This window comes from Bufo bufo, chromosome 1, assembly GCF_905171765.1.
Source record: "Bufo bufo chromosome 1, aBufBuf1.1, whole genome shotgun sequence".
NCBI classification, from domain to species: domain Eukaryota; kingdom Metazoa; phylum Chordata; class Amphibia; order Anura; family Bufonidae; genus Bufo; species Bufo bufo.
Window position 1 is genome coordinate 752,853,981 of NC_053389.1, and position 26,376 is coordinate 752,880,356.

The 26,376-nt window shown below is 41.7% G+C and overlaps 1 protein-coding gene across 2 annotated transcripts in view; it reads right to left on the reverse strand.

Annotated features, from left to right (window-relative positions):
- LOC120986119 (STE20-like serine/threonine-protein kinase) overlaps positions 1–26,376 on the reverse strand; it is a 63,669-nt gene that overhangs the window by 20,263 nt on the left and 17,030 nt on the right. The window contains exons 4-13 of one of the 2 annotated variants that reach the window (XM_040414479.1): positions 25,450–25,599; positions 23,306–23,378; positions 22,731–22,925; positions 22,274–22,355; positions 22,051–22,164; positions 19,659–21,296; positions 17,981–18,150; positions 3,449–3,572; positions 2,955–3,134; positions 50–176 (exon numbers count right to left, since the gene is read on the reverse strand). In XM_040414479.1, coding sequence (XP_040270413.1) covers positions 50–176; positions 2,955–3,134; positions 3,449–3,572; positions 17,981–18,150; positions 19,659–21,296; positions 22,051–22,164; positions 22,274–22,355; positions 22,731–22,925; positions 23,306–23,378; positions 25,450–25,599 — 2,853 coding nt within the window. Of the gene's footprint in view, positions 1–49; positions 177–2,954; positions 3,135–3,448; positions 3,573–17,980; positions 18,169–19,658; positions 21,297–22,050; positions 22,165–22,273; positions 22,356–22,730; positions 22,926–23,305; positions 23,379–25,449; positions 25,600–26,376 lie in introns of both variants that reach the window. The other variant, XM_040414478.1, reaches the window with a different exon arrangement.

Below are 26,376 nucleotides of genomic sequence, written 5' to 3' on the forward strand. Positions count from 1 at the left end.
ATTATAACGCACAAGTTAAACATTTCTGTGACCTCACTTGAGCACTTACCTTTTTTGAGGCTGTGGATTTTACAGAGGTTTTCTCTCTCTATGCTCATGACCTTCTTTTTATGTTCATTTACTACTTTCTGCAAAGCCGAGTTCAGCTCCTGCTGTTGCTCTACAAGAAATTTCTCCTGTAATGAAAGGAGCCTTTCAGTAGTGCAATGTGTCTGTGAATGAATGGGATCAGCGGGGGACTGAGTGTAGTGCTTATAATCTGTTGCTATTTGTGTACATCTATTATGGTGTGTTTTACCTGTGTTCCATCCCTATGTTTTACCTCTAGGTGGCACTAAGATAAAAAAAGATTGAGATTCCTCAGTGGTTGATACCTTTTAATGGCTAACTGAAAAGATGATGACAAAATTGCAAGCTTTCAAGGCTACTTGGGCCTCTTCATCAGGCGTCTGCTTGCAACCTACTCATCATCTTTTCAGTTAGCCATTATAAGGTATCAACCACTGAGGAATCTTAATCTTTTTTCATTCTTTATTTACTGGCTAACATGGTACAAATTTATATATATATTTTTTTTATTTTTAACAAAATAGGTGGCACTAGAAAGGCAGTTTTATTCCTTCTGGAGGAGAGCTATTTTGTATACTTTTCCCAGGAAGCATTGCCTATACGACTCCCTTTACCAGCTGGGTCTCCACGAGGAGAAACAGTACCTTCCAAGAGCTATGTTTTGTCAAAAATAAGAAACAATTACAGAAAAGTAAGAAAACCTTTCTGAAATTTACAGATAAAACATAGACTGAAAATAAGACCTTGTGAATCAGAGTTAGACTTGACCACCTCAATACCAGAGGGAACTCCGATGGGCTCAGGCCTTAATACAATAATGGGCCCCACAAAGTTCCAGCAGAAGACAATCTCAATTAGAGCTTACTTTGGAACCAATCACTTTCCTCTAGCTTCCATTTCTGATGAGTCACAAAAATCCTAATACACCTTACTGATGATACGTCCTGTGTGTACAAAGATAACACTTTGCACATATTCTGTATAGATGGAGGATAGACCCTCTTTCTATGTGTAAAAGTGAGTTCCAATAAATGATTTGCCAAATGCTTTTGTGGAAATGTAAATTGGTGGCTAGAGCCCAGCTTACAACCAGTGCCGCCTTTATAGTTATGAGGGGGCTGCCCCTCTAATGCTTGATGAAGCAGCACAGCCCTTTTAACTGTGGGCATTTATACCACTCTGGAGCTAAAGAATGGTGCACATCACCAACTAAAGGGCATGTAAGAAGGTGCCATGAGTGGGGACATGTGAGCAGTGATTTTGGCCTGCATGTTCAGAAGATGACGATGGGGTCCAGTTATAAAGAGCCAATCTGGAGCCATGTTGGAGAGTGTGGCATTAGCAGTATGCTGTGCACTCACAGTCCTACTGGAGGTGAGCATTGGCCCAATGCCTGCTGAAGCAGGTGCTGCAGCAGGTAAATACATTACAGCATGTGCAGGGGGAGAGGGAATCTCCTTTGTTTGAGTCTGGTGCATGAATGCTACTAAAGTGGTGCAGTAATCCCTGAACTCAGCACAAATTCCCCTGCTGGAGGTGCGCCAGAAGATTAGGCCCCAGCACAGATTGGGCCTGATGAGGTCCCTAGCTAGGGATGCATAGCAACACTCACTGAGGCTGCAGTGACCTGAAGATGGCCGCATGTGAAAATGGCAACCTAAACATGTGTGAGTAGAGAAGGAGCGTGTCTCCCATCACATATGCCACCAACACAGCTACAGCTAGGTTAGATGACCCTGCAAATGTGACCAGCTGCAGCAATGACTGGCATGGGAGGATAGGGAGATTCCTTCCCCGCCAGGTGCCAGCTCAGAGCTGGGTGCCTGAAAGAAGAGGGGCTTGGGTTAGCATTGCTGGGCCAAAGAAAAGCAAAAGGCCTCGTCTGTTTGTCAGCCCCTTGGAATGTCCAGCGCAAGTGTGACACGCTGAAAATAGATAGGGGATCCAAAGCCAAGGAACTTAAGTTTAAGAGGTCAAACATGGCCCCTGGATTAGAGAGGACCCCTTTGCTCTAGGGAACATGTAGAGACTGTATGACATGAAACTAGTATGTGGATGTGATCTTCTATGAGAGACTGCAGCCAATAAGCCTAACCATCAAGCGTGCTAGTCCCTATACCCATATGGTCTATGTAGACATTGTGCTGTGCAACATTCAAAAGTATTGTGCCCTCCTGTGGATTGTGTGTATATATTGCCTACCTAGTTTCTGCTCCATCCTAGGAAAACATAGAGTATGCCACCCATACTTTACAGAAAATCTACCCCACTGAATACATTTTGGATCATTCGGAATGGCAACATTTCCCCAGCGACTTACCACCCATCATTCATGGCCGAGCTCACTAATACTCTTGCAGCTGACACCTGGATCACAGTGTTATGATTTCTGAATATATTCACTATGGATGTGATGTTGGATGTTCACAGATTTCAACCATCGTACGTATTTTGATGGTTGCATGGCTGAACCTAGTCACTACTAACACTTTCCTTTTCCCATCTTTCCATTCATTATCCCTGATTTTTCCAATACCACCACAAAAATACGGTATAGAAGATTTATGCATAAAAAGACCACAGTGTAAACCCCATCCCCAAAGAATCGTGTAAAAACCTGAAGGGAAAGCCTGAAACATGTCAATTAATATTCAGATATTTTAGACTTCTAATACATTGACACATTTTCTTCTTCTCTCCATATGGTGCCTTCTGGAAAGTTGATCTTCTCCACCCACATCCCTTTCCAACAGCCAATTTGTATTATACTTGTAGAACAGTTGGCTGACATGATTGGACAGCTAATGGGTATCAAAGCCTTGTGATTATGAGTTATAATATTATTTTAAGATATATCTGGTTGAAGGTAGATAAAGCCAATTTACCTCTTGCCTTTTGTCCTTCAACTCCACTTTCCTCTTGCTCCTCTCCTTCTGATGCTGAGCCTTGATACGGAGGGCATCTTGCTGCAGGCGGTTGGTGTGCTCCTGCTCTCTTCTTGCTCGTGCCTGTTCCATCTGTCTCTCCAAGGTTTCGATCTCTCTCTCATAATACTGCTTTTTACTCTGAAAATGTATGCAAACCTCTGTGTGAATACATGCAGGTCAAGCGTCATAACCTTGATGTAAGAACATCTACGATGCATCCTGTGTGTTAAGACAAGGATTAGACATTAGTATTGCAAGCATGCATCCCTGTCATCCATATTAGATCTCTCCTGCTATCTATAAGTAATAGAGGGGATGCCTGGGAACAGCTTCTGCTTGGCCTCCAGTACAAGACGCCTGTCAACAGTTTGTGCTTGTCCTCCCGAATGTCTCGGCGCATCCCATTGTCTACAGCTTCCAGTCCAGCTTTGTCTCGTGACCCCCCCACTTACTATAATCTCCTGTTCAATGTGTCGGAACATGATCTCCCTTTCTCTTTGCATTCGCTGCTCCAGCTGGCTCTGGGCTTTCATCTCTTCCTTCTGCAGCACCCTCAGCTGCTGTAGCTCCTGGCGCCTGCAGAATACATTAAATGGAATATTTCATGTGCTGCTGGATTAAGATTCTGCGGTTGCCAAGTACTGTAGAGCTGCCACAGGCTGGCAGAGCATGTGAAGAGCTGCAGTCATACCATACCTAGACAGCTACAGGTCACTGGTTCTAATCGTGATGAAAGTGTACCCCTCGCCTACACACAGTGGAAGCAGCCATTTTGTGGGTTAAACCAATTTTCCCCGACAATACAGCTTGACAATTCCCCTAGAAACATTACCATTAAAGGAAGCATCTGTGATGTCATTCGTTTCTAAAGAATTTATAGACTGCATTCTCATGAATATTCATGCAGTCCATGTCTTCACTATTTAATTGCCAAGTACTTGGATAAAGGCACCTGTCGCTTACACACAATGAAGCCAGCCATTTTGTGGACCGGAACACCATAAAATGTCAATTCATTAGCAAACATTGCTTTGTTAGTCCTAATTTCGGTCCTGAGGATTTCAGCTTTGGTGTGAGGTTGTAAAAGGGGAGGGCATGAGCATTAACTTTCCTGTAGAGGAACGACTCATTTACTAGAAGTGGGAGAATTGTCCTCCTAAAGTTCAAGTTGACCCTTAAAGACAGCAGGACAGCCCCCACCCCCTCTCTCGGCACAACCAGAGATGAAATAAAAGTACAATCTCCAGCTGAGATTGCTCTTTAATGTCAGCTTGTGAAAGAACTTTCTTTTTTATGGAAAGTGGTTTTAGCAGAAACAGCAGAAGTCCTCTTCTTCTTAAAAGAAAAGGTCTTAGGAATGAGAAAATATGAGACTTTGAAACCCCTAAAGGCTTTATGGTATATGCAAATATATATTTGCAACCACTTCTTATCTGAAATAAAATAAAATTGGGTAATTCGATTTGATTAAAAATCTCCAACCGTTTTTGTTTACAGCCCCTTTGCAAACCAATGCAATTCCAGACTGCACAACCTGTGTAGTATGATCCTGCAGTCACAGTCCCTTCCATCTGTCCTCTACGTTTTGCTATGATACTCAATATATATTAAAATAATTTAGGGGAAGACGGAAGGGAGTAAAGGGCCAAGAGATGATGTATGAATGTTTGTTTGCTCGTTCATTGCGTTGTTCTTACACTAAACAAAAAAATAAACGCAACACTTTTGGTTTTGCTCCCATTTTGCATGAGCTGAACTCAAAGATCTGAAACATTTTCTACATGCACAAAAGACCCATTACTCTCAAATACTGTTCACAAATCTGTCTAAATCTGTGTTAGTGAGCACTTCTCCTTTGCCGAGATAATCCATCCCAACTCACAGGTGTGGCATATCAAGGTGCTGATTAGACAGCATGAATATTGCACAGGTGTGCCTTAGACTGCCCACAATAAAAGACCACTCTGAAATGTGCAGTTTGATCACACAGCACAATGCAACAGATGTCGCAACGTTTGAGGGAGCGTGCAATTGACATGCTGACTGCAGGAATGTCTACCAGAGCTGTTGCCCGTGCAATGAATGTTCATTTCTCTACCATAAGCCATCTCCAAAGGCGTTTCAGAAAATTTGGCAGTACATCCAACCGGCCTTACAACTGCAGACCACGTGTAACCACACCAGCCCAGGACCTCCACATCCAGCATGTTCACCTCCATGATCATCTGAGACCAGCCACCCGGACAGCTGCAGCAACAATCGGTTTGCATAACCAAAGAATTTCTGCACAAACTGTCAGAAACCGTCTCAGGGAAACTCATCTGCATGCTCGTCGTCCTCATTTGGGTCTGGACCTGACTAAAGTTCATCATCGTAACTGACTTTAGTGAGCAAATGCTTACATTCAATGGCACGTTGGAGAGGCATTCTTTTCACGGATGAGTCCCGGTTTTCACTGTTCAGGGCAGATGGCAGACAGCGTGTGGCGTCGTGTGGGTGAGTGGTTTCTGACGTCAATGTTGTGGATCGAGTGGCCCATGGTGGCGGTGGGGTTATGGTATTGGCAGGCATATGTTATGGACAACGAACACAGGTGCATTTTATTGATAGCATTTTGAATGCACAGAGATACCGTGACGAGATCCTGAGGCCCATTGTTGTGCCATTCATCCACGACCATCACCTCATGTTGCAGCATGATAATGCACGGCCCCATATTGCAAGGATCTGAACACAATTCCTGGAAGCTGAAAACAGTTCTAGCATGGCCAGCATACTCACCGGACATGTCACCCATTAGGCATGTTTGGGATTCTCTGGATTGGCGTATACGACAGCGTGTTCCAGTTCCTGCCAATATTCTGCAACTTCGCACAGCTATTGAAGAGGAGTGGACCAACATTCCACAGGACACAATCAACAACCTGATCAACTGTATGTGACAGAGATGTGTTGTGCTGCGTGAGGCAAATGGCGGCCACACCAGATACTGACTGGTTTTCTGACCCCCCAGTAAGGCAAAACGGTGCATATTTCAGATTGGCCTTTTATTGTGGGCAGTCTAAGGCACACCTGTGCAATATTCATGCTGTCTAATCAGCACCTTGATATGCCACACCTGTGAGGTGGGATGGATTATCTCGGCAAAGGAGAAGTGCTCACTAACACAGATTTAGACAGATTTGTGAACAATATTTGAGAGTAATGGGTCTTTTGTGTATGTAGAAAATGTTTCAGATCTTTAAGTTCAGCTCATGCAAAATGGGAGCAGAACCAAAAGTGTTGTGTCTATATTTTTGTTCAGTGTATATTTCAGGAAGTCATAAAAACCATCATTAATCGGCAGTACATCCCCCCGTATAACCAGGAAATGTGCCGCCAGCAATAATGGAAAGTGAATGAGAGGCAGGGACAAACATCCATATGACAACCCCCCTCCACCTGATAACTGCAACGTATAAATCGATTGGCGCTCGTGACAATTTATCTGCCTGCTTAAAAGGGCGCTCACACATGACTACATTGGAGGAGATTTATAATCTCCCTTGCTCCAGAAATGTGGCTTTAAAAAGTCGCAACCTGTGTGTTTGCGAATTTTTTAATGCAACTTTTTTTGTGCCTCTTTTTACACCACTCTCGCCACTTTTCCAAAAAGAGGGAGTGATAAGGGTGGAATTTCCCCTATTAAGAGGGAGAGATTTATCAAGACCTGTTCTTTCTGCACTGGTCTTGATATCCTTTTCACTGTCAGAGAGTGAGATGGGGAAACAGCTCTCATTGTTTGAACACTGTGTGGATTAAATTAAATGTTCTGGACTGACACTCAGCTGTTTGGCCACAAGATGCCGCTGTTTCCTAGGCACAGCTGACTGAATGCATATATATTTCCATATTCATGAGAGGTGTGTTTTTTTCAGAGCATGCACCTGAGTGAAGCTGATCGTTGTCCAAGACCCAGATCCTGTCCAACATACACTGCAGTACCGCATGCTTGTTGAACAGACGTTTGTTCTATTCAGAGTCACCAGCAGATGCAAAGCAGACCCGGGTTGGTAAGATCGTGCACGCACCTAATTACTGAGACCAGGCCTGTAGTTAGTTAGTTAGGGTCTCTGTTTGTGTCAGGCTACAAGTGTTGCTACTGTTACTGCAAGGACTCCATTACTTAAAGGGACATTGCACATCTGAGAGCTGATAAACACCCCCACGAACTCCATCTAGTTCAGCGTTTTTGCTCAGAAGTAATAATCAGGCACGTGGTACCAGACTAGTTATAGAGCACGGTAAGATTGTAAACTGTTGTGTAATAATAGGTACGGCGAGGCAGTTTTAGTTATGCCCGCCAGTAGGTAAATTACCGCAAAATTTCCTCCAGCATCCATCAGAGGGCGCCGTGCTGTGCAATACAGGAGTCTCAGCCTTTGAGCTGGGTGTATGTAAATTTATTTTATGTTCTCAGCATTTGTGGTTGTGTTCAGTACCATGTGTTAGTAAAGTCCTGTTTTTGCAAAAGCTGGTGTCGGAGTTGCTTTCCTCGTCCGTGACTTCACTGTATCCTGGGGAGCCCACCCCGGTACACGGATTACAAGAAGATACACCTAATTTATGACGAGGCTCAGGCCTTATAATTAATTAGGGCCTCCTCTGGCAGTCCGTGCTCCTAAACAGAAACCTACAGCAGCTTTGAGCTGCCGTAACTTTGTGGCTTCATTTGCGCCAGAAAACTGTTGCAAATGAAGATAAATTCGTTGCGGCTGCTGACCACACACCTATCTACCATTGTCACGCCCCCTGTCTAAAAAGTGGCAAGGGTTGTGTAAAAAAAAAAAAGAAGGAAGATATGATGGTTCCCCCATAGATCCACATAGGCGCTGAGGACCAAAAAATGGTAGGGAAATTGTAATCAAGATTATTTCAAAGTCACCCTTTAACCCCTTAAGGACTCTATTTCACATTAAGGACTTGGCCATTTTTTGCTAATCTGACCAGTGTCACTTTAAGTGCTGATAACTTTAAAACGCTTTGACTTACCCAGGCCGTTCTGAGATTGTTTTTTCGTCACATATTGTACTTCATGACACTGCTAAAATTGGGTCAAAAAAGTAAATTTTTTTGCACAAAAAAATAGCAAATTTACCAAGAATTTGGAAAAATTAGTAAATTTCAAAGTTTCAGTTTCTCTACTTCTGTAATACATAGTAATACCCCCAAAATTTTTTGATGACTTTACATTCCCCATATGTCTACTTCATGTTTGTATCATTTTGGGAATGTCATTTTATTTTTTGGGGATGTTACATAGCTTAGAAGTTTAGAAGCTAATTTAGAAATTTTTCTGAAATTTTCCAAATCCCACTTTCTATGGACCAGTTCAGGTCTGAAGTCACTTTGTGAGGCTTACGTAATAGAAACCACGCAAAAATGACCCCATTTTAGAAACTACACCCCTCAATGTATTCAAAACTGATTTTACAAAAGTTGTTAACCCTTTAGGTCTTCCACAAGACTTCATGGCAAATGGACATAAAATGTAAGAATTTCGATTTTTTGGCGAAAATTTTCCAATATAATCAATTTTTTCCAGGAACAAAGCAAGGGTTAACTGCCAAACAAAACTCAATATGGGTTTCCCTGATTCTGTAGTTTGCAAAAACACCCCATATGTAGTCGTAAACTACTGTTTGGCCAAACGGGAGGACATAGAAGGAGGGGAACGCCATATGGGTTTTGGAAGGCAGATTTTGCAGGACTGGTTTTGTTTATACAATGTCCCATTTCAAGCCCCCCGTTGCACCCCTAGAATAGAAATTCCAAAAATGTGACTCCATCTAAGAAAGTACACCCCTCAAGGTATTCAAAACTGGGTTTACAAACTTTGTTAACCCTTTAGGTGTTCCACAAGAGTTAATGGCAGATGGAGAAACAATTTAGGAATTTCTATTTTTTGGAAAATTTTCAATTTTAACCCATTTTTTCCAGTAATAAAGTAAGGGTTAACTGCCAAACAAAACTCAATATGGGTTGCCCTGATTCTGTAGTTTGCAAAAACACCCCATATGTGGTCGTAAACTACTGTTTGGCCAAACGGGAGGACATAGAAGGAGGGGAACGCCATATAGATTTTGGAAGGCAGATTTTGCTGGACTGGTTTTGTTTATACCATGTCCCATTTCAAGCCCCCCGTTGCACCCTTAGAATAGAAATTCCAAAAAAGTGACTCCATCTAAGAAAGTACACCCCTCAAGGTATTCAAAACTGGGTTTACAAACTTTGTTAACCCTTTAGGTGTTCCACAAGAGTTAATGGAAGATGGAGAAACAATTTAGGAATTTCAATTTTTTGGAAAATTTTCCATTTTAACCCTTACTTTATTACTGGAAGAAATGGGTTAACAGCCAAACCAAACTCAATATGGGTTGCCCTGATTCTGTAGTTTGCAGAAACACCCCATATGTGGTCATAAACTACTATTTGGCTAAACGGCAGGACATAGAAGAAGGGGAACGCCATATGGTTTTTGGAAGGCAGATTTTGCTGGACTGGTTTATTTACACCATGTACTCTTTCAAGCCCCCTGATTTTATATTTTTAACGCTGTTCATCCGAGGGGTTTGGTCAAATGTTATTTTTATAGGGCCGATTCTTACGGACGCGGCGATACCTAATATGTCTACATTTTAAAATGTGTTTAGATTTTACACTATATTATCATTTTAGTAACCCCAAAAAATAATTTTAGTATCTCCATAGTCTGGGAGCTACAGGTTTTTTTTTTTTTGTTGGGCGACTATCTAATGTAGGGGCTCATTTTTTGCGGGTTGAGATGGCGGTTTTATTGGTACTAATTGGGGGTGCATATGACATTTTGATGGCTCCCTATTACACTTTTTGTGATGTTAGATGACAAAAAATTGCTTTCCCCCCCCTTTTTTTTTTTTTTAACTGTTCATCCGGGGGGGGGGGGGGGGGGGTTGGGTTAAATGTTATTTTTATAGAGAAGATTTTTACGGACGCGGCGATGCTCAATATGTATGGCTCTCAGACTTTGCACTAAGCAGGCATCCTCAAACTGCGGCCCTCCAGATGTTGTAAAACTACAATTCCCACCATGCCCTGCTGATAGCTGTAGGTTGTCTGGGCATGCTGGGAGTTATAGTTTTACAACATCTGGAGGGCCGCAGTTTGAGGATGCCTGCACTAAAACTAATATTTTTGGAAAAAAAATAAATTGTTTCTGTGTCTCCAAAGTCTGAGAGCCATAGTTTTTTATGTTCTCTAGGGGACTGTTGGGGATTATAAAAATGTTGTACTCCATGGAAGTGTGACAGGGGGGGTCTAGGGTCTGAAAGCTAGAAAACAATAAATTCAGATAAAGTGGTTTTTTTTTTTCCCTAACTAACTTTTCCCTTCTATCCCTGCCTAACAGTGCCTCTCCCTCACTGACTCTAACCTACCTGGAGGGTGATGGGTGCAGGAGGGTGCTGGGTGCCGATGAGTCCTGGTGAGGACAATGCTGCACGGTGCAGGTGCTGAACAGGAAGAGGAGGGGAGAGAGGAACGCTGGAAGTTTGAATCTCGCGCCTCTCTCCCTGCACCAATCAGCACCCTGGACAGCGGCATTCAGCACCACGGCCAGCACCGCCTCTCCCAAATGTTCGTACTGTGATTGGTGGTGTGTAATCATACCACCGATGACAGTCTTTTTCCGGTTCATCGGGTCGCCGGAGACCCGAATGGACCGGAAACGCAGCAAACTGCAGTTCTGAATTGACCTGCGGTTTTCTGCGATCGCCGATACGGGGGGTCAAATGACCCCCCTCGGCGTTGTGACAGGATGCCCGCTGAATGATTTCAGCGGACATCCTGTTGCGATTAACCCCCGCCGCGCCGCAATCGCGATTTAAAGTTAGGACGTACCGGTACGTCCTAAGTCCTTAAGGGGTTAAAGGGGTTCTGCAGTTTTTTTTAAACTGATGATCTATCCTCTGGATAGATCATCAACATCTGATCGGTGGGGGTCCGACACCCAGGACCCCTGCCGATCAGCTGTTTGAGAAGGCAGCGGCGCTGGCAGTAGTGCTGCTGCCTTCTCGCTGTTTACCGCAAGCCCAGTGACGTCACGACTAGTATCAATGGCCTGGGCGGGGCTAAGCTCCATTAAAATGAACAGAGCTCTCTCAAACAGCTGATCGGCGGGGGTCCCGGCTGTCAGACCCCCACCGATCAGATGCTGATGATCTATCCAGAGGATAGATCATCAGTTAAAAAAAAACTGCAGAACCCCTTTAACTTGATCATAAATCCAGTCTATTCTCCAGGAGACATATAGTTAGATTGAGGCACACAGATTTTAAGTGTTGCAATTCAAAAGTGTTTATTTAATTATGCAGTAGTTTCATCCAATTGCCTAATATTTGTATCCAAAGGTATAAACAGAATCTCTAGACCAGACGTTTCGGTCCCATTAGACCTTCATCAGCGGTCACATTTTATCTGCAATAATATAGAATAATACAAATGAGCTGGACTAGAAATACTGAAGAAATTGCGGTATATACATTCAATAATATAGAAATACATTAATCCAAGACGTTGCTAAATATACAACATAATGGAAAATCCACATGGAAGGGAATTATACTAAGGCTTGCTCCGGATTTTGTATAATTCATAAAGTGCTCATGTAGATTCAGACTCATTTGGATATAAAGGTAAGTATATAGAAGATAATGCCGGGTATACCTAATCAGCAAACCATCACATAATAGGTCTATTTGCTATAAACATTGGGCACATATATAAGCATGCATGCTGGCCTTACTATGTATATGCATATTAATTGCAGACGGTATATAGGAGAAATGCTCAATGTGCAGAATTACAAACTGAGAGCTGCTGAATACACATATTCTATCAATTAGTGCTGAGTACATCTAATAAATGCTCCAATGTCACCCCCAAGTGGGAACCGATGAGTGAATTGCATCATGTGGCAAATGGAGGACGCTGGATACACTGCGCACCTGCGAAAATAAAAGGATTAGTCGATCCTGTACCTGCTCTGGCAGGAATAGTGGGTCTCAGGGCGTTGGATATGCGGCGTCTGAATCGCGCCTGCCCTGGTTAAAATGTACGGGCTCCGGGTAGTTCCAGTCATGTGACCGGAATTTACGTGGCGCCTGGTAATCAAGAATGCGTTCCACAGGGACGTCACGTGACCAGTGGAGATCCGGATGTGCGTTCCACCATTGTATACTCTAGCAGTTGCACTAATGTGTGAACTAAGGGGAAAATATAATCAGTACAATATATGGCAAATATCAGGATGCCTTTTGAGTCTAAATGTGCATTTTAAGACAACACGATACTGTATGGGAGAAAATACAATTAAAGGGAAAAATTTAAGGGAAAATGGGGGAAAAGGTCATCTCACCCTCACCTGATGCAGATAAAATTTATTTTCAGCGGGTCTGTGGAAAATATAGAACAATGTTTAGACCATATACATATCATCTATGATTATACATTAATAAAGAAGTCACATTCGCGATTCAGACCGTTAGGTAAAAGTGTCCCTAATTTATGAATCCAGAGTTCCTCCCTTTGTTTTAGGAGGAGTGTCCGGTTGCTTCCTCTCCTGGGTGGATCAACTTTTTCCAAAATCTGAAAACAGAGTTGCGAGATTTGATGTTTCTTGTCCGAAAAATTGTATGGTATTGGTAAGAAAGTGTGGCCAAGTCTAATAGTCGACTTGTGCTTACTTATTCAATCCCGAATGTGTTGCGTTGTCTTGCCCACATATGCGAGTCCGCACGGGCATTTTATTAAATAAACCACAAAACTGGAATCGCAGGTATAGAATCCTCGGATTGGAAAGATCTGTCCAGTACATGGATGCGTGGCATATTCACCCTTGTCGTCTACTCCGTAATAAAGTCTGTTTCGGTGGTTTGGTAAAACTGCCTATGTCCGCCTTGAGCAATTTGTCCCTGATATTGGGAGATCTTTTATATCACGTCTGGAGGGGTTGATTGAATTCTTTCTTATTGGGATAAGCTTTAGCTAAAAGTGGCCAATGTTGTTTAAGAGCCTGTTGTATATTTGGCATTAAAGGATGGTATGTGGTTACACATGCTATTCTGTTTTGGTTATTGGGTATGGGTCGTGACTTCGGGGTCTCTTTTAGGTTTTGTAGAACATTGTTTAAAACGGTCTCAGGATAACCCCTATTTAAAAATTTCTTGGTCACAGTGTCAAGTTGTGTCGTTTTTATCGTATCACTGCTGACAATTCGGTCAACCCGTGTATACTGTGACCGGGGTAAAGATTTTTTGTTAGCCCTGGGGTAGCAGCTTTTGTAGTGGAGGAGACTGTTGCAATCGGTAGTTTTGTTGTACAAATCTATAGATAATGTTCCTGTTTGGTCAATTTTGACAAGTGTATCGAGGAAGCTAATCTCTTCTTTACTGGTGCGAGAGCTGAAGCCAAGTTCATTGTATATCTGGTTTAAATCTTCTACAAACTTGTGTACAGTGGATATTGGTCCCCTCCAGATGCAAAAGATGTCATCTATAAAACGGTGCCAAACATCAGCGTATTGCTGAAATAACGGATTTGTATAGACGTGAACCTCCTCAAACGCGATCATAAATGCATAAGGCGGGGTCATGTTGTACCCCATCGCGGTACCCCTTCTCTGGCCATAGTAAGTGTCGCCAAACAGAAAAAAGTTTTTTGTAAGTATGATCTCAAGAATTTAGAGGCAAAATTCCTGTTGTGTATTATCCAAATTAGAGTGGTTGTGTAAACGTCTTGCCGTGGCTTGTATCCCTTTTATCGTGTGCTATAGATGTGTATAAGCTATTGACGTCTAAACTTAATAGAGTGCTTTCTGGTATCATGACAATTTCTTTTAGTTTTCTAAGGAAATCAGTAGTGTCTAATATAAAAGATCTTGATGTCTTGATCAATTGTGTAAGTATTTTCTCCATATAGATGGCTAGGGGAGAAAAAATGTAGTCAGTCGAAGCAACTATAGGACGTCCTGGAGGGTTAATAAGAGTTTTATGGATCTTGGGCAGTATATAAAAAACAGGAATGATGGGATTCTGTTTGGTGAGGAAAGTAGCAGTTTTGAAATCAATTACTCCTGACTGTGAGTATGTATTAATGGTGCTGGAAATTCATTCTTGTATCTGTGCGGTGGGATCCCTAGATAATGTTCTGTATGTCTCTGTATCTGAGAGTTGTCTCCTAATCTCTGTCAAGAAATTCGCCTTGTCCATAACGACAAGGGCTCCTTCTTTATCCGCAGGTTTGATAATGATTTACTTGTTATATTGTAACATTTCAAGTGCTAATCTCTCATCAGGAGACATATTGTTAGTATGTTTATAGTCGCCTTGTGTATTTGCCATTAGTATATTCTTTACTAAATTATCGGAAAGAGAAATGTATGTCTCTACTGGATGTTTATTTTTGGGCGGCATGAAGGAGCTTTTATTCCTCAATCTTAGATTATCAATAGATAGTGGTGGATGTGCCTGGTTCTTGCAGTGGGAGTTCTTGAAAATGGGTCTTAAGTCTTAATATCTGGTAGAATCTTTGTAACTCCTGTTCTAGTACAAAAGTATTTAATTTTGGTGTGGGGAAAAATGATAGACCCTTCTGTAGGACAGTAATAGATGAAATGTTAATGACTAAATTGTCCTCCTCACCTGAGAAACGTGTCTGTAGGCGTTCTTGGCTTTCTGCCGCCCCTCCTGGTCTTCCACGTCATTCTTGCTTCCCACGCGCCACGCAAATTCTGGTCACATGACCGGAACTACCAGGAGCCCGTACATTTTAACCACTGCAGGCGCGATTCAGACGCCGCATATCCAACGCCCTGAGACCCACTATTCCCGCCAGAGCAGGTACAGGATCGACTAATCCTTTTATTTTCACAGGTGCGCAGTGTATCCAGCATCCTCCATTTGCCACATGATGCAATTCACTCAGCGGTTCCCACTTAGGGGTGACATTGGAGCATTTATTAGATGTACTCAGCACTAATTGATAGAATATGTGTATTCAGCAGCTCTCAGTTTGTAATCCTGTACATTGAGCATTTCTCCTATATACCGTCTGCAATTAATATGCATATACAGTCAGGTCCATAAATATTGGGACATCAACACAATTCTAACATTTTTGGCTCTATACTCCACCACAATGGATTTGAAATTAAACGAACAAGATGTGCTTTAACTGCAGACTGGCAGCTTTAATTTGAGGGTATTCACATCCAAATCAGGTGAACGGTGTAGGAATTACAACAGTTTGCATATGTGCCTCCCACTTGTTAAGGGACCAAAAGTAATGGGACATAATAATCATTAATCAAACTTTCACTTTTTAATACTTGGTTGCAAATCCTTTGCAGTCAATTACAGCCTGAAATCTGGAACGCATAGACATCACCAGACGCTGGGTTTCATCCCTGGTGATGCTCTGCCAGGCCTCTACTGCAACTGTCTTCAGGTCCTGCTTGTTCTTGGGGCAATTTCCCTTCAGTTTTGTCTTCAGCAAGTGAAATGCATGCTGAATCGGATTCAGGTCAGGTGATTGACTTGGCCATTGCATAACATTCCACTTCTTTCCCTTAAAAAACTCTTTGGTTGCTTTTGCAGTATGCTTTGGTCCATCTGCACTGTGAAGCGCCGTCCAATAAGTTCTGAAGCATTTGGCTGAATATGAGCAGATAATATTGCCCGAAACACTTCAGAATTCATCCTGCTGCTTTTGTCAGCAGTCAAATCATCAATAAATACAAGAGAACCAGTTCCATTGGCAGCCATACATGCCCCCGCCATGACACTACTACCACCTTGCTTCACTGATGAGATGGAATGCTTAGGATCATGAGCAGTTCCTTTCCTTCTCCATACTCTTCTCTTCCCATCACTCTGGTACAAGTTGATCTTGGTCTCATCTGTCCATAGGATGTTGTTCCAGTACTGTGAAGGCTTTTTTAGATGTCGTTTGGCAAACTCTAATCTGGACTTCCTGTTTTTGAGGCTCACCAATGGTTTACATCTTGTGGTGAACCCTCTGTATTCACTCTGGTGAAGTCTTCTCTTGATTATTGACTTTGACACACATACACCTACCTCCTGGAGAGTGTTCTTGATCTGGCCAACTGTTGTGAAGGGTGTTTTCTTCACCAGATAAAGAATTATTCGGTCATTCACCACAGTTGTTTTCTGTGGTCTTCCGGGTCTTTTTGTGTTGCTGATCTCACCGATGCGTTCCTTCTTTTTAAGAATGTTCCAAACAGTTGTTTTGGCCACGCCTAATCTTTTTGCTATTTCTCTGAAGGGGTTTTTTTTTTTTTTTTCAGCTTAATGATGGCTTGCTTCACTGATAGTGACAGCTCTTTGGATCACATCTTGAGAGTTGACAGCAACAGATTCCAAATGCAAATAGCAGACTTGAAATGGACCTTTTATCTGCTCATTGTAATTGGGATAATGAGGGAAAAACACACACCTGGCCATGGAACAGCTGAGAAGCCAATTGTCCCATTACTTTTAGTCCCTTAACAAGTGGGAGGCACATATGCAAACTGTTGTAATTCCAAAACCATTCACCTGATTTGGATGTAAATACCGTCAAATTAAAGTTGACAGTCTGCAGTTAAAGCACTTATTGTTTGTTTCATTTCAAATCCATTGTGGTTGTGTATAGAGCCAAAAATGTTAGAATTGTGTCGATGTCCCAATATTTATGGACCTAACTGTACGTAGTAAGGACCACATGCATGCTTATATATGTGCCCAATGTTTATAACAAATAGACCTATTATGTGATGGTTTGCTGATTAGGTATACCCAGCATTATCTTCCATATACTTACCTTTATATCCAAATAACTTTCATTTCAATGAGTCTGAATCTACATGAACACTTTAGGAATTATACAAAATCCGGATCAAGCCTTAGTATAATTCCCTTCCATGGACTCTGTGGATTCTCCATTATGTCGTATATTTAGCAACGTCTTGGATTAATGTATTTCTATATTATTGAATGTATATACCGCAATTTCTTCAGTATTTCTAGTCCAGCTCATTTCTATTATTCTATATTATTGCAGATAAAATGTGACTGCTGATGAAGGTCTATCGGGACCGAAACGTCCGGTCTAGAGATTCTGTTTATACCTTTGGATAAAACTATTGGGCAATTGGATGAAACTACTGTATAATTAAACACTTTTGAATTGCAACACTTAAAATCTGTGTGCCTCAATCTCACTATATGTACATTGGCTGTTTTCAGCCCTTGATTGGCAGCAGAGCTTGTCGAATCTCCACTTCATCACATATTCTCCAGGAGACATCAGGAAGGAATTTTAGCCTCTAATGAGGCCACTTTTCTAAACTCAGATCCCCTAATGATCAGTCGATCACTATCCACTCCACATCTAAAACCCACAGCGGCCACTGCAGGAGAAATGTGGTATTACATGGCACCTATTCAAATAGATGTGCAACCATATAATGCTTAATTGTGCCAAGACTCACAGTGAAATCCAGCCTTTGCAGAAGCTCTCCACTCTACCTTATAGAGGGGGTTCCATGTTTATATTCCAATTTGTAGTTTTTTGATTAATCTCGATAGACATAGATGTTACTATCTTTCAGACTGTGTGACTTTAATTGGAAATCCTGCCTTATTGTGAATATACTAGCGGAGTACCTAGAATATCTCTGCTTTGTTTATATGGGACAGCTCAAATGATATGGGAGATCAAACACCCAAAGGGAATACTCAGAGGCTTCATATTGTCCACATTATGTATCCTGTTATCCGCATATATGCTCAGAACACAAATTACAATATATTAATTGATTAATATGCTTTGACACAAGATGTAACATATTCATCAATGACAACCCAAATCATACATAGAAAGCCATACAAATCAAATACCATTCTTACCTCACTGTTCGCTCTTTGATATCTCTATGACTTGGTTGAGCTTTGCGTTTACATGAAGATACTTTCATTTCCTTTCCATCCACTATGAATCTCCTGGTGATACGAATAGTCCTTTCGGTGTCCAGGGAATAGATGTCCTTTTCCTCTGAATTCGAATCTTCAAATTGCACCTTGTAAAGGGGATTGCACTGAGGAACATTAACCCATATATTAAAGTTTGGAAATACTACATAGAGTTGATACTTATATTTATAAAGGTTACTTAAAAGACGGGTCAGCACATTTGTACCTATGAAACTGGCCTGTTACATGTGCATTTGGAAGCTGAAGGCATCCGTGTTGGTCTCATGTTCATATGTGCCTGTGTTGCTGAGAAACATGATATTTTGATATATGCAAATAAGCCTCTAGGAGCGACCGGGGCGTTGCCATTACACCTAGGGGCTCTGCTCTCTCTGCAACTGCTGCGCCTTTTGCACTTTGATTGACAGGACCAGGCATTGTAAACATCATCACACCTACCACTGTCACTCAAAGTGCAGAGGCTGCGGCAGTTGTAGAGAAAGCAGAGCCTCTAGGTGTAATGGCAACACCCTAGTTGCTCCTAGAGGCTCATTCGCATATATTAAAACATCATTTTTCTCAGCAATGAGGGCACATATGAACATGGGACCAACACAGATGCCCTCAGCTGCCAAGCGCACATGCAACAGGTCAGCCAGTGTCATAGGTACAAATCTGTTGCCAATGTTCAAGCCTTGTTTTTACATTGGGAATGCAAGTAGTTGCTAAAACAGAAATATCAAGAGAAGTTACAGGTCCTTCAGATGTGAAAATCTATCTTGGATACCTTGCATGCTGTAAAAACATTGGACCAAATCCAGTGCCACTATTTGGGAGCATGTTGCCGTTGCCAATAGGGAACTTATATTGTGAGCCCCATTGCGGACATTGTGATTTTGGAGTATGCTCTTAGGTCCTGTTTACACGTCAGATCCACCTATACAGTTAGCCGTGAATTTTTATTTAGTTTATATGTATTGATGTTATTATGGATCTATGTATGCATTTATGAAGGTGACCATGTAAGCTGTGTATTTTTTATATGTTGTTCAGCTTTTCACTTTTTATGGATATGTCACTGTATAGGCATTCATTGGCATATGTTGCCCATTGTAAAAATAAGTATACCACATGGTATACCTTTTTTTTTTCACGGTGACCCACTGTGACACAATCTGCTTCTCTTTCCGATATAGTAGAAAAAACCTTAGAAGACCTTATAAATACATTTAATGTATATACCGGAAGCTATCTGGCATATACACCAAATGTAGTGCTCAAACACAGTGTACACAGTGCCTGTTTGGAACTTCCATCTCAGATTCTGTCACATTGGACAGATAAAAATAGCAGTACATTGAGCGCTATTTTTTCATTAAACGACGGACAACTTGGTGGAACCCAACAAACCCTATTGACTAATAATGGGCTCCATCAAATTGTTCATCGGCCAAAAGATCAGGTGCAGCACCATTACAACGCAAGCCACGGAAGTGTGCAGTCATGTATCTAAATATATGACTATATGTCATCGTCTTGCATTCCCACAGGGTAGGGGGCAGCAAGATATTTGCTGTTTTTTGCAGCTATAGTTTTTATATTTTAGGCTTCATACCTCATCTGTTGAAGGCATGACCTCCGTTATGCTTATCATATCTTGATTTTTCTCCTTCTGTATATTGGATTCACCTCTGACATCAGTAGGATGAACACACCATGAGCAACGGGCAGAGTTCAACCTCTTTTTGACTCCATGTTCCTGAGGAGCACCACTCCCACCTGAAGGCATACTTCTGTCCCTGGCATGGTCAGCAATGATACCTTCATCAGATGTTTTCCCATCTTCTTTATGTAGTAAAGGTGTTTTTATTTGCTTAAACCTTTTGCTTACTTCATATTTCAGTGCTGTTTCTGTTAAATTGAACCGTGATTCCAAGTTGAACTCTTTGCCTGAACCTGCTATTGTCCATCTTCTTACTAATCTGATGGTAGAATATTTATTACTTGCGGTACCAATAATTGGTGAGATAGGTATGCATGCTTGCTTATAGCCTTTTGACGTGTGGTTGCTATATTGCTGTGTATGAAGTTCTTTACTGTTCTTACAGTTAGTTTCTTCTGAAGTTTGTAGATTTGCCCGTTCAACTACATTAGTGTTTAAACTCTCCTTGTCAACATGTTTTACAATCAATTCTAAAGATGAAGTCTTCTTCTGCCCTGTAATAAAGTTGTCCGCCACTACATCCTTTGTAGCAACCCATTTTACTGATGCTTTTTTTCCATGTGAAAATGAAAGTGAATGTTTATGTAATCCAATATGTTTCTCCTTTTGAGGTACAGCCCGTTTAAAATTGACCTGGAGTCCTTCATTCACAGAATGGAAAGTCCTTTGGTCTTTAGTCTTATTCTCTTCACCCTCATTAGATTCTGACTTTGCCTTCATGCACATTGGTTGCTTATCACCTTCATTAGGGAGATGTGAAGTTTTGTGAAAGTTTTTTATTGTCTGTTTTTGTCCATGGGATAATTCTGCTTCCAGTGTTATCCAAGCAACCGTGGAGTTTCTCTTACTAGTACATGGCACTGACCATGTCTTAGTCAATATCCTGGCTGAACTGGCAGAACTAAGATTTTCATTACTTCTCCACTGTTTAGGAGCAGGTGTTAGAGAGCTGAACAAGCCTTGACAAATGTTATGTGATTGATTTAAAGGAGTCATGACATCACATTGATTTTCTGGGACTAATTTTGCAGTCTCTTGAAATCCTATATTAGCTTTCTCTTCAGAATCTTCATTAGCAAAGCAGAGAGAGGCTGTACCTGTATCCATATCATGATTACCAAGTAAATCAGTGACCTTGGTACTGACCCCGTTTTCTCCCGATACTGCAGAATATTGACATAATCCTAATTTCAAGTTTTGAGGGTTAACAGCAGTGACTATTGGAGGTATGTGCTGATTCTTGACATGTTCTCTGTTTTTTATTTCAAGCTGTTCACTGTCAGCCCTCCATTTAACAGATGCTCTGACTTCTCTTGAAAATGAAGGCGCAGAACGTCTTCGCATCTCTTTCAAGAAACTAGTTCTTCTTTGTGCTCTCATTGGTGGTTTTTGGTCTGTGTTTTTAATTAAAGGATTTCTTTTCTGGGTGGCTTGAAGACCATCTTCTGTTTTTAAAGAGCAATTACGTCCAGGAGACTGAGTGTCCATGGGAATAACTTCTTGACTTTGGCCATTGCGTGCAACATCATTCTAAAAAATAAAATTATATTTTTTTTTTATTACCTTTATATTTATTTAAACATTGACTAACTGGAATACAAAAAGTGGGTCACTGAGTACTAAAGATAAGCAACAAAAGCTACAATGTTGGGCATTAAAAAAAAAACATGTTTCCATGCACTATATGCCAGGGGTGCACAAACTGCGGCCTTGGGGTGACATGTGGCCCATAATGTCATTCTCTGTGACACTCAGCCATCTAGCTACAGAAATTCTTATGTGTGTAGCTGAGATAAGTGGAGTGGCACACCAAACAAGAGTGGAGACGAGGAAGTACTAATAGTCCACTGTATATACAGTATATATCTGGGTTGACCATAAATCAGGATAATGGATAAAATGACCAGTTTGGCACTTGATAGCTTTTCACAAAATCTATATTCTGCAGTGGAGAGAGCCACATGCATTCATGTTCTTCTCTCTGGAGGACTGTTTGGGAGAGAAGGGGACCCCCCATTCAAACAATACATGGGAGTCCTGGCAGTGGAGCCTGCACCAGACGTTTGTTGCCTTTACTTTTGATATGCTATAAATGTCTCAGATGGGAATACCCTATTTGCAACACCCATTTTATTGCAGTCATTGGGTGTTGTTCCATATGTCAAAGTAGCCCTTGTACTAGAAAAGGTTGTGCACCCCTGCACTATACGATATGGTATCTCACAGTTGCATTCTTATTATTCTAAGATTTAAGGATAAAAGTTGATAGAAGGTCTCTTCTTACCACTGAGTCACAATCTTTCCCGTTTTCTTCTATTTCTTCTGTAATTTCTGCCAAAACTTCAGCCACAAGTTCTCTTAATGGAGCATTATTAACATCCTTGGACACAAAGGAGTGCTAGATAAAAAAATAAAAATGCAGGAGCCAGGATTCTTATAAGTATTTTATTAAATTGGACTTTTCTTGTTGTCCTCTAGTATTTTCAAATGTCTTTACCATAACTAACCTCAAGAAGCGCACTGGTTGAGGATCGTTCTTGGGGATTCCTTTGTAAACACTTGTATAAAAAGTCTTTAAAGTCTTGAGACCTAATTAGGACATAGAATGAGAGCAAGTCACACCGGGCTAATGGCAGTTGACTACGATTGGGAAATAATTCTGAGTTTGATGGAAATTTTCAGTGAATTAATCTGTAGGTGTTTTCATATTATGGCCTCTTGCACACGAACGTGCCGTGTTTTGCGGTCCGCAAATTGCAGATCCACAAGACACAGATGCTGCCTATGTACTATCCGCAATTTGCAGACGGCCCATTATAGAAATGCCTATTCTTGTCCGCAAAACGGACAAGAATAGGACATGATCTATAATTTTTGCGGGGCTACAGATGCGGAACCAGACCAAACTCGTGTGCAAGAGGCCTAAGTTGCATAATAAACAGAACTGTAGAAAACCTTTCTTACCACAAATGCCGATACTTCAGACTCGGTGCCTGAGACTTAAGAATCTTGAGCAAGACACGAGTGGGATTCATTTCGTGGTTTGGAGGTTGAGTTTCAGCCAGCTCAATAAGAGTAATGCCCAGAGACCAGATGTCAGCCTTGTAGTCATAGGGGGCATCTTTGCATGTCTCACACATTACCACTTCAGGGGCCATCCTAAATGTATTCATGAAGAAAGTACTTTGTAATTCAGAGGAAGAAAATCTTCAAATTCTACTTGAAACGCATACACTGATCTGCCACAAAGTTAAAAGCACAATGGCACAGTGATAATGGCACTTTTCAAGGGGTGGGATATATTAGGCAGCAAGTGAACAGTCAGTTCTTGAAGTTGATGTTTTGGAGGCAGCTTGCTACATGTATGTAGTTCTCAATATTAGGCAGGGGGTTTCAGTGTTCTGATAATTGGTGTGTATGGTCAATTGATTTTTCTCTGGACAGCATGAGTCTAATGCACAAATGTGAGCTAGCATGGCTTATCTGCTCTTACCCATACAATAATTATTATTAATAATGAACAAACATCATTCTCTCACCAGTAAGGAGTTCCGATAAAAGAGCTCCGACGCTGCAGGGTCTGACTGTTCACCGCAGAGACACCAAAATCCGCTGATAGAGACGAGAGATAAGTTTAAAACATATATAGTTAATAATTTCCAAGAAAGATGAAACTATAAGAGAATTTATTAATACCAGCATTTCAAACTCCAGTCTTAATAAAAAGTGCACTGAAGTATAATATGTCATATCTATTAAAGGGGTTGTCCAGGTTCAGAGCTGAACCCGGACATATCCCCGTTTTCACCCAGGCAGCCCCTCTGACATCAGCATCGGAGGATTTCATCCTCCGATGCTCCCCCTTGCTGTATCGCGCAGGGAAAGGGCTATATGTTTACATTTTTACACTGCTTGCCCAGAAAACGCGCTTGCCCTGTGCGATTCAGTGCAGGACAAGGGAGAGCATCCTAACAAGAAACGTCAGAGCGGCTGAGTGGGGGAAGAAGAGGATATGTCCAGGTTCAACTCTGAACCTGAACAACCCCCTTAAAGGGATTCTGTCAGATAGTTTGAGCCTATAGAGCTGCGGACATGCGCTGCAAGATCGCCACTAGCACGTCCACAATATACATTCCCCATAGCTCTGAGTGCTTTTATTCAGTCAATTATATATTTTTTTATATATATATGTAAATAAAGCAAGTAAGGAGCCCAAGGGGCTGTTATCACCGTTTCTGGAGCCCAGCCACGTCCACTGTGAAGGAGCCCAGCACCGCCCCGCATCCTCCGAATCTCCTCCTTTCTCCCCGGATGTCACATAGTTGAAGCGCTGTAATCTCGCGCATGCCAGCTTGCGCATGCGCAGTTCGTGCCCTGAGGCTGATGCCAGCACAGGGAAGGAACACCATGCCACACTCACATGCGGCATACTCGCGCATGCGTGAGATTACAACTCTGTGACATCGGGGGAGCAAGGAGGAGATTTGGAGGATGTGGGGCGGTGCTGGGCTCCTGAAACGTTGGTGACAGCCCCTTAGGCTCCTTACTTGCCTCATTTGCATATATATATATATATATATATATATATAAAAAATAGTTTTATTGACTGAATAAAAGCACTCACAGATATGGGGAATGTATATTGCGGACGTACTAGCGGCGATCTAGCAGCGCACGTCCTCAGCTCTATAGGCTCAAACTAGCTGACAGAATCCCTATAAGAGTTGTAGGCACCGTATCTATCCCTAGAAACACAATTTCTAAAGGATCATACCCAGTGTCGGGCCCACCAGTAAAATTTATTTTAGGGGCCCACCGTACGGATACATTCAAATATAATAAATAATTTAACAAGTTTTTAATATGAACATAGGCTGGTTGAGGTCCTGTACATTGAATATATGTATGTAGTGCAGTAAGTCTACTGTGTTATGTGCCACTTGTGCAGCGGGTGGGAGACTAGGGGCCCACTTTGCTCAGGGGCCCACCGGGGGATTCCCCTGTACCCCTGTGGGCCAGTCCGAGCCTGATCATACCTCCATAATACATGTTTTGCTGGAACACGTTATATTTTTCTCAGGGATTTATATGCAGAAAAACTTTGGGGGTAGGAGGTGTACAGTATGGTCCTGTAGGTACTTTATTACACATACAGTATAGCGTGAATCTGTAAAATGGCTGTGCATATATGGCCTAAGGCTCAGAGTTTTGGTGGTTTTTATTACTACAATATAATTATATTTCAGTTTTATGTTCTGTTGATGTTTAAAGAGCACTTGTCAGCAGAATCAACTGAATTAGACGAGGCATACTGTCTGGTAGGGTTGATTCTACTTATTAAAATGATAACCGTCTTGTGAAAATTGGTTGCATTTTTCATGCAAATAAGGGCTTCAGTGCACCAAAGGGTGGGGCCTAGCCTCTCAGTGCACCTCAGCTCCTCCGAGTTTCAGTCCTGGCTTCACCCCTCGGTGCACAGAAGCCCTCATCTGCATGGAGGATAAAGGTTGTTTTTCTGCTGCAACCAGTTTTCAGAAGACAGATAACATATTAATCAGCAGGATCAACACTGCCAGGCAATATGATTGGTTTAAAAGGTTTGATCCCGCTGAGAGGAGCTCTTTCATAACTCACCAACATACATATGTAATGTGAGCTTTTGCAGATACAGAACAACTCTTACCCAGACGGATCTCTCCATGTTGTGTGAGCAGGATGTTTCCAGCCTTCAAGTCTCTATGGATGATTTTATGTGAGTGTAAATGCTGGAGACCAAGGAGAGTTTGGTAGCAGACCACCTGGATCTGGCCCTCTGTCAGGCCATGTCCCAGCTCTGCATAGGGAGGGGTATGACGTATGATACAGAAATTAGACATAATCAAAGACTTTGAAAAAGGATATTAGAAAACTTAACAAAAAATGTCACTAGTACATCTGTAGATGTGTGAGGGTGCCTGCTGGGACCACCAGAAACATGGATACTAGTATCATGGTAGTATACACATGCTGATATAATGTCTTTGAGCAGGCACCATAGGAATAATCATCAGAGCTAGAGCTAATGATCCCACCATTGAACATAATACAAGTCTCTCGGATAATTCCTGCAGATAGAACACAGGAGCAAGAGACATCGCTCATGAAGAACCTTAGCCATGTTACCTGCATTCCACTGCTGTGTGTTCAAACTAAGGTGGCCATACAAATTAGTCTAAAGTTCGATAGTCAGTGTGAGCAGTACTGTAGTAACAAGCTCCGTACACTCAAGTCTGACTGAGCTACACCCAAACAGCCGATCAGGTGGAATCCGGGGTGTCGGACCCCCACCAATCAGCTAAAGAAGGCCTATCCTGAGTATAGGCCATCATTTATTAAAGGCTGGAGACGAATGACCTTGTTAGCCAACCGATTACAGACCATCTGGAAAAAAAAGTTGTTTGTATTTAAAATGGAATAAAAAGAAAAGACACAAGCCTGGATGAATGAAATTTTTTTTTTTTTAAAGAACCTGATCTTTCATTCTTTGCCCAGTGTCATTGAACATGTATGGCCAGTCTGGACGACTGTAAAGCCCAATGTGGACTAAAATGTCTCCATCTACAAATGATGT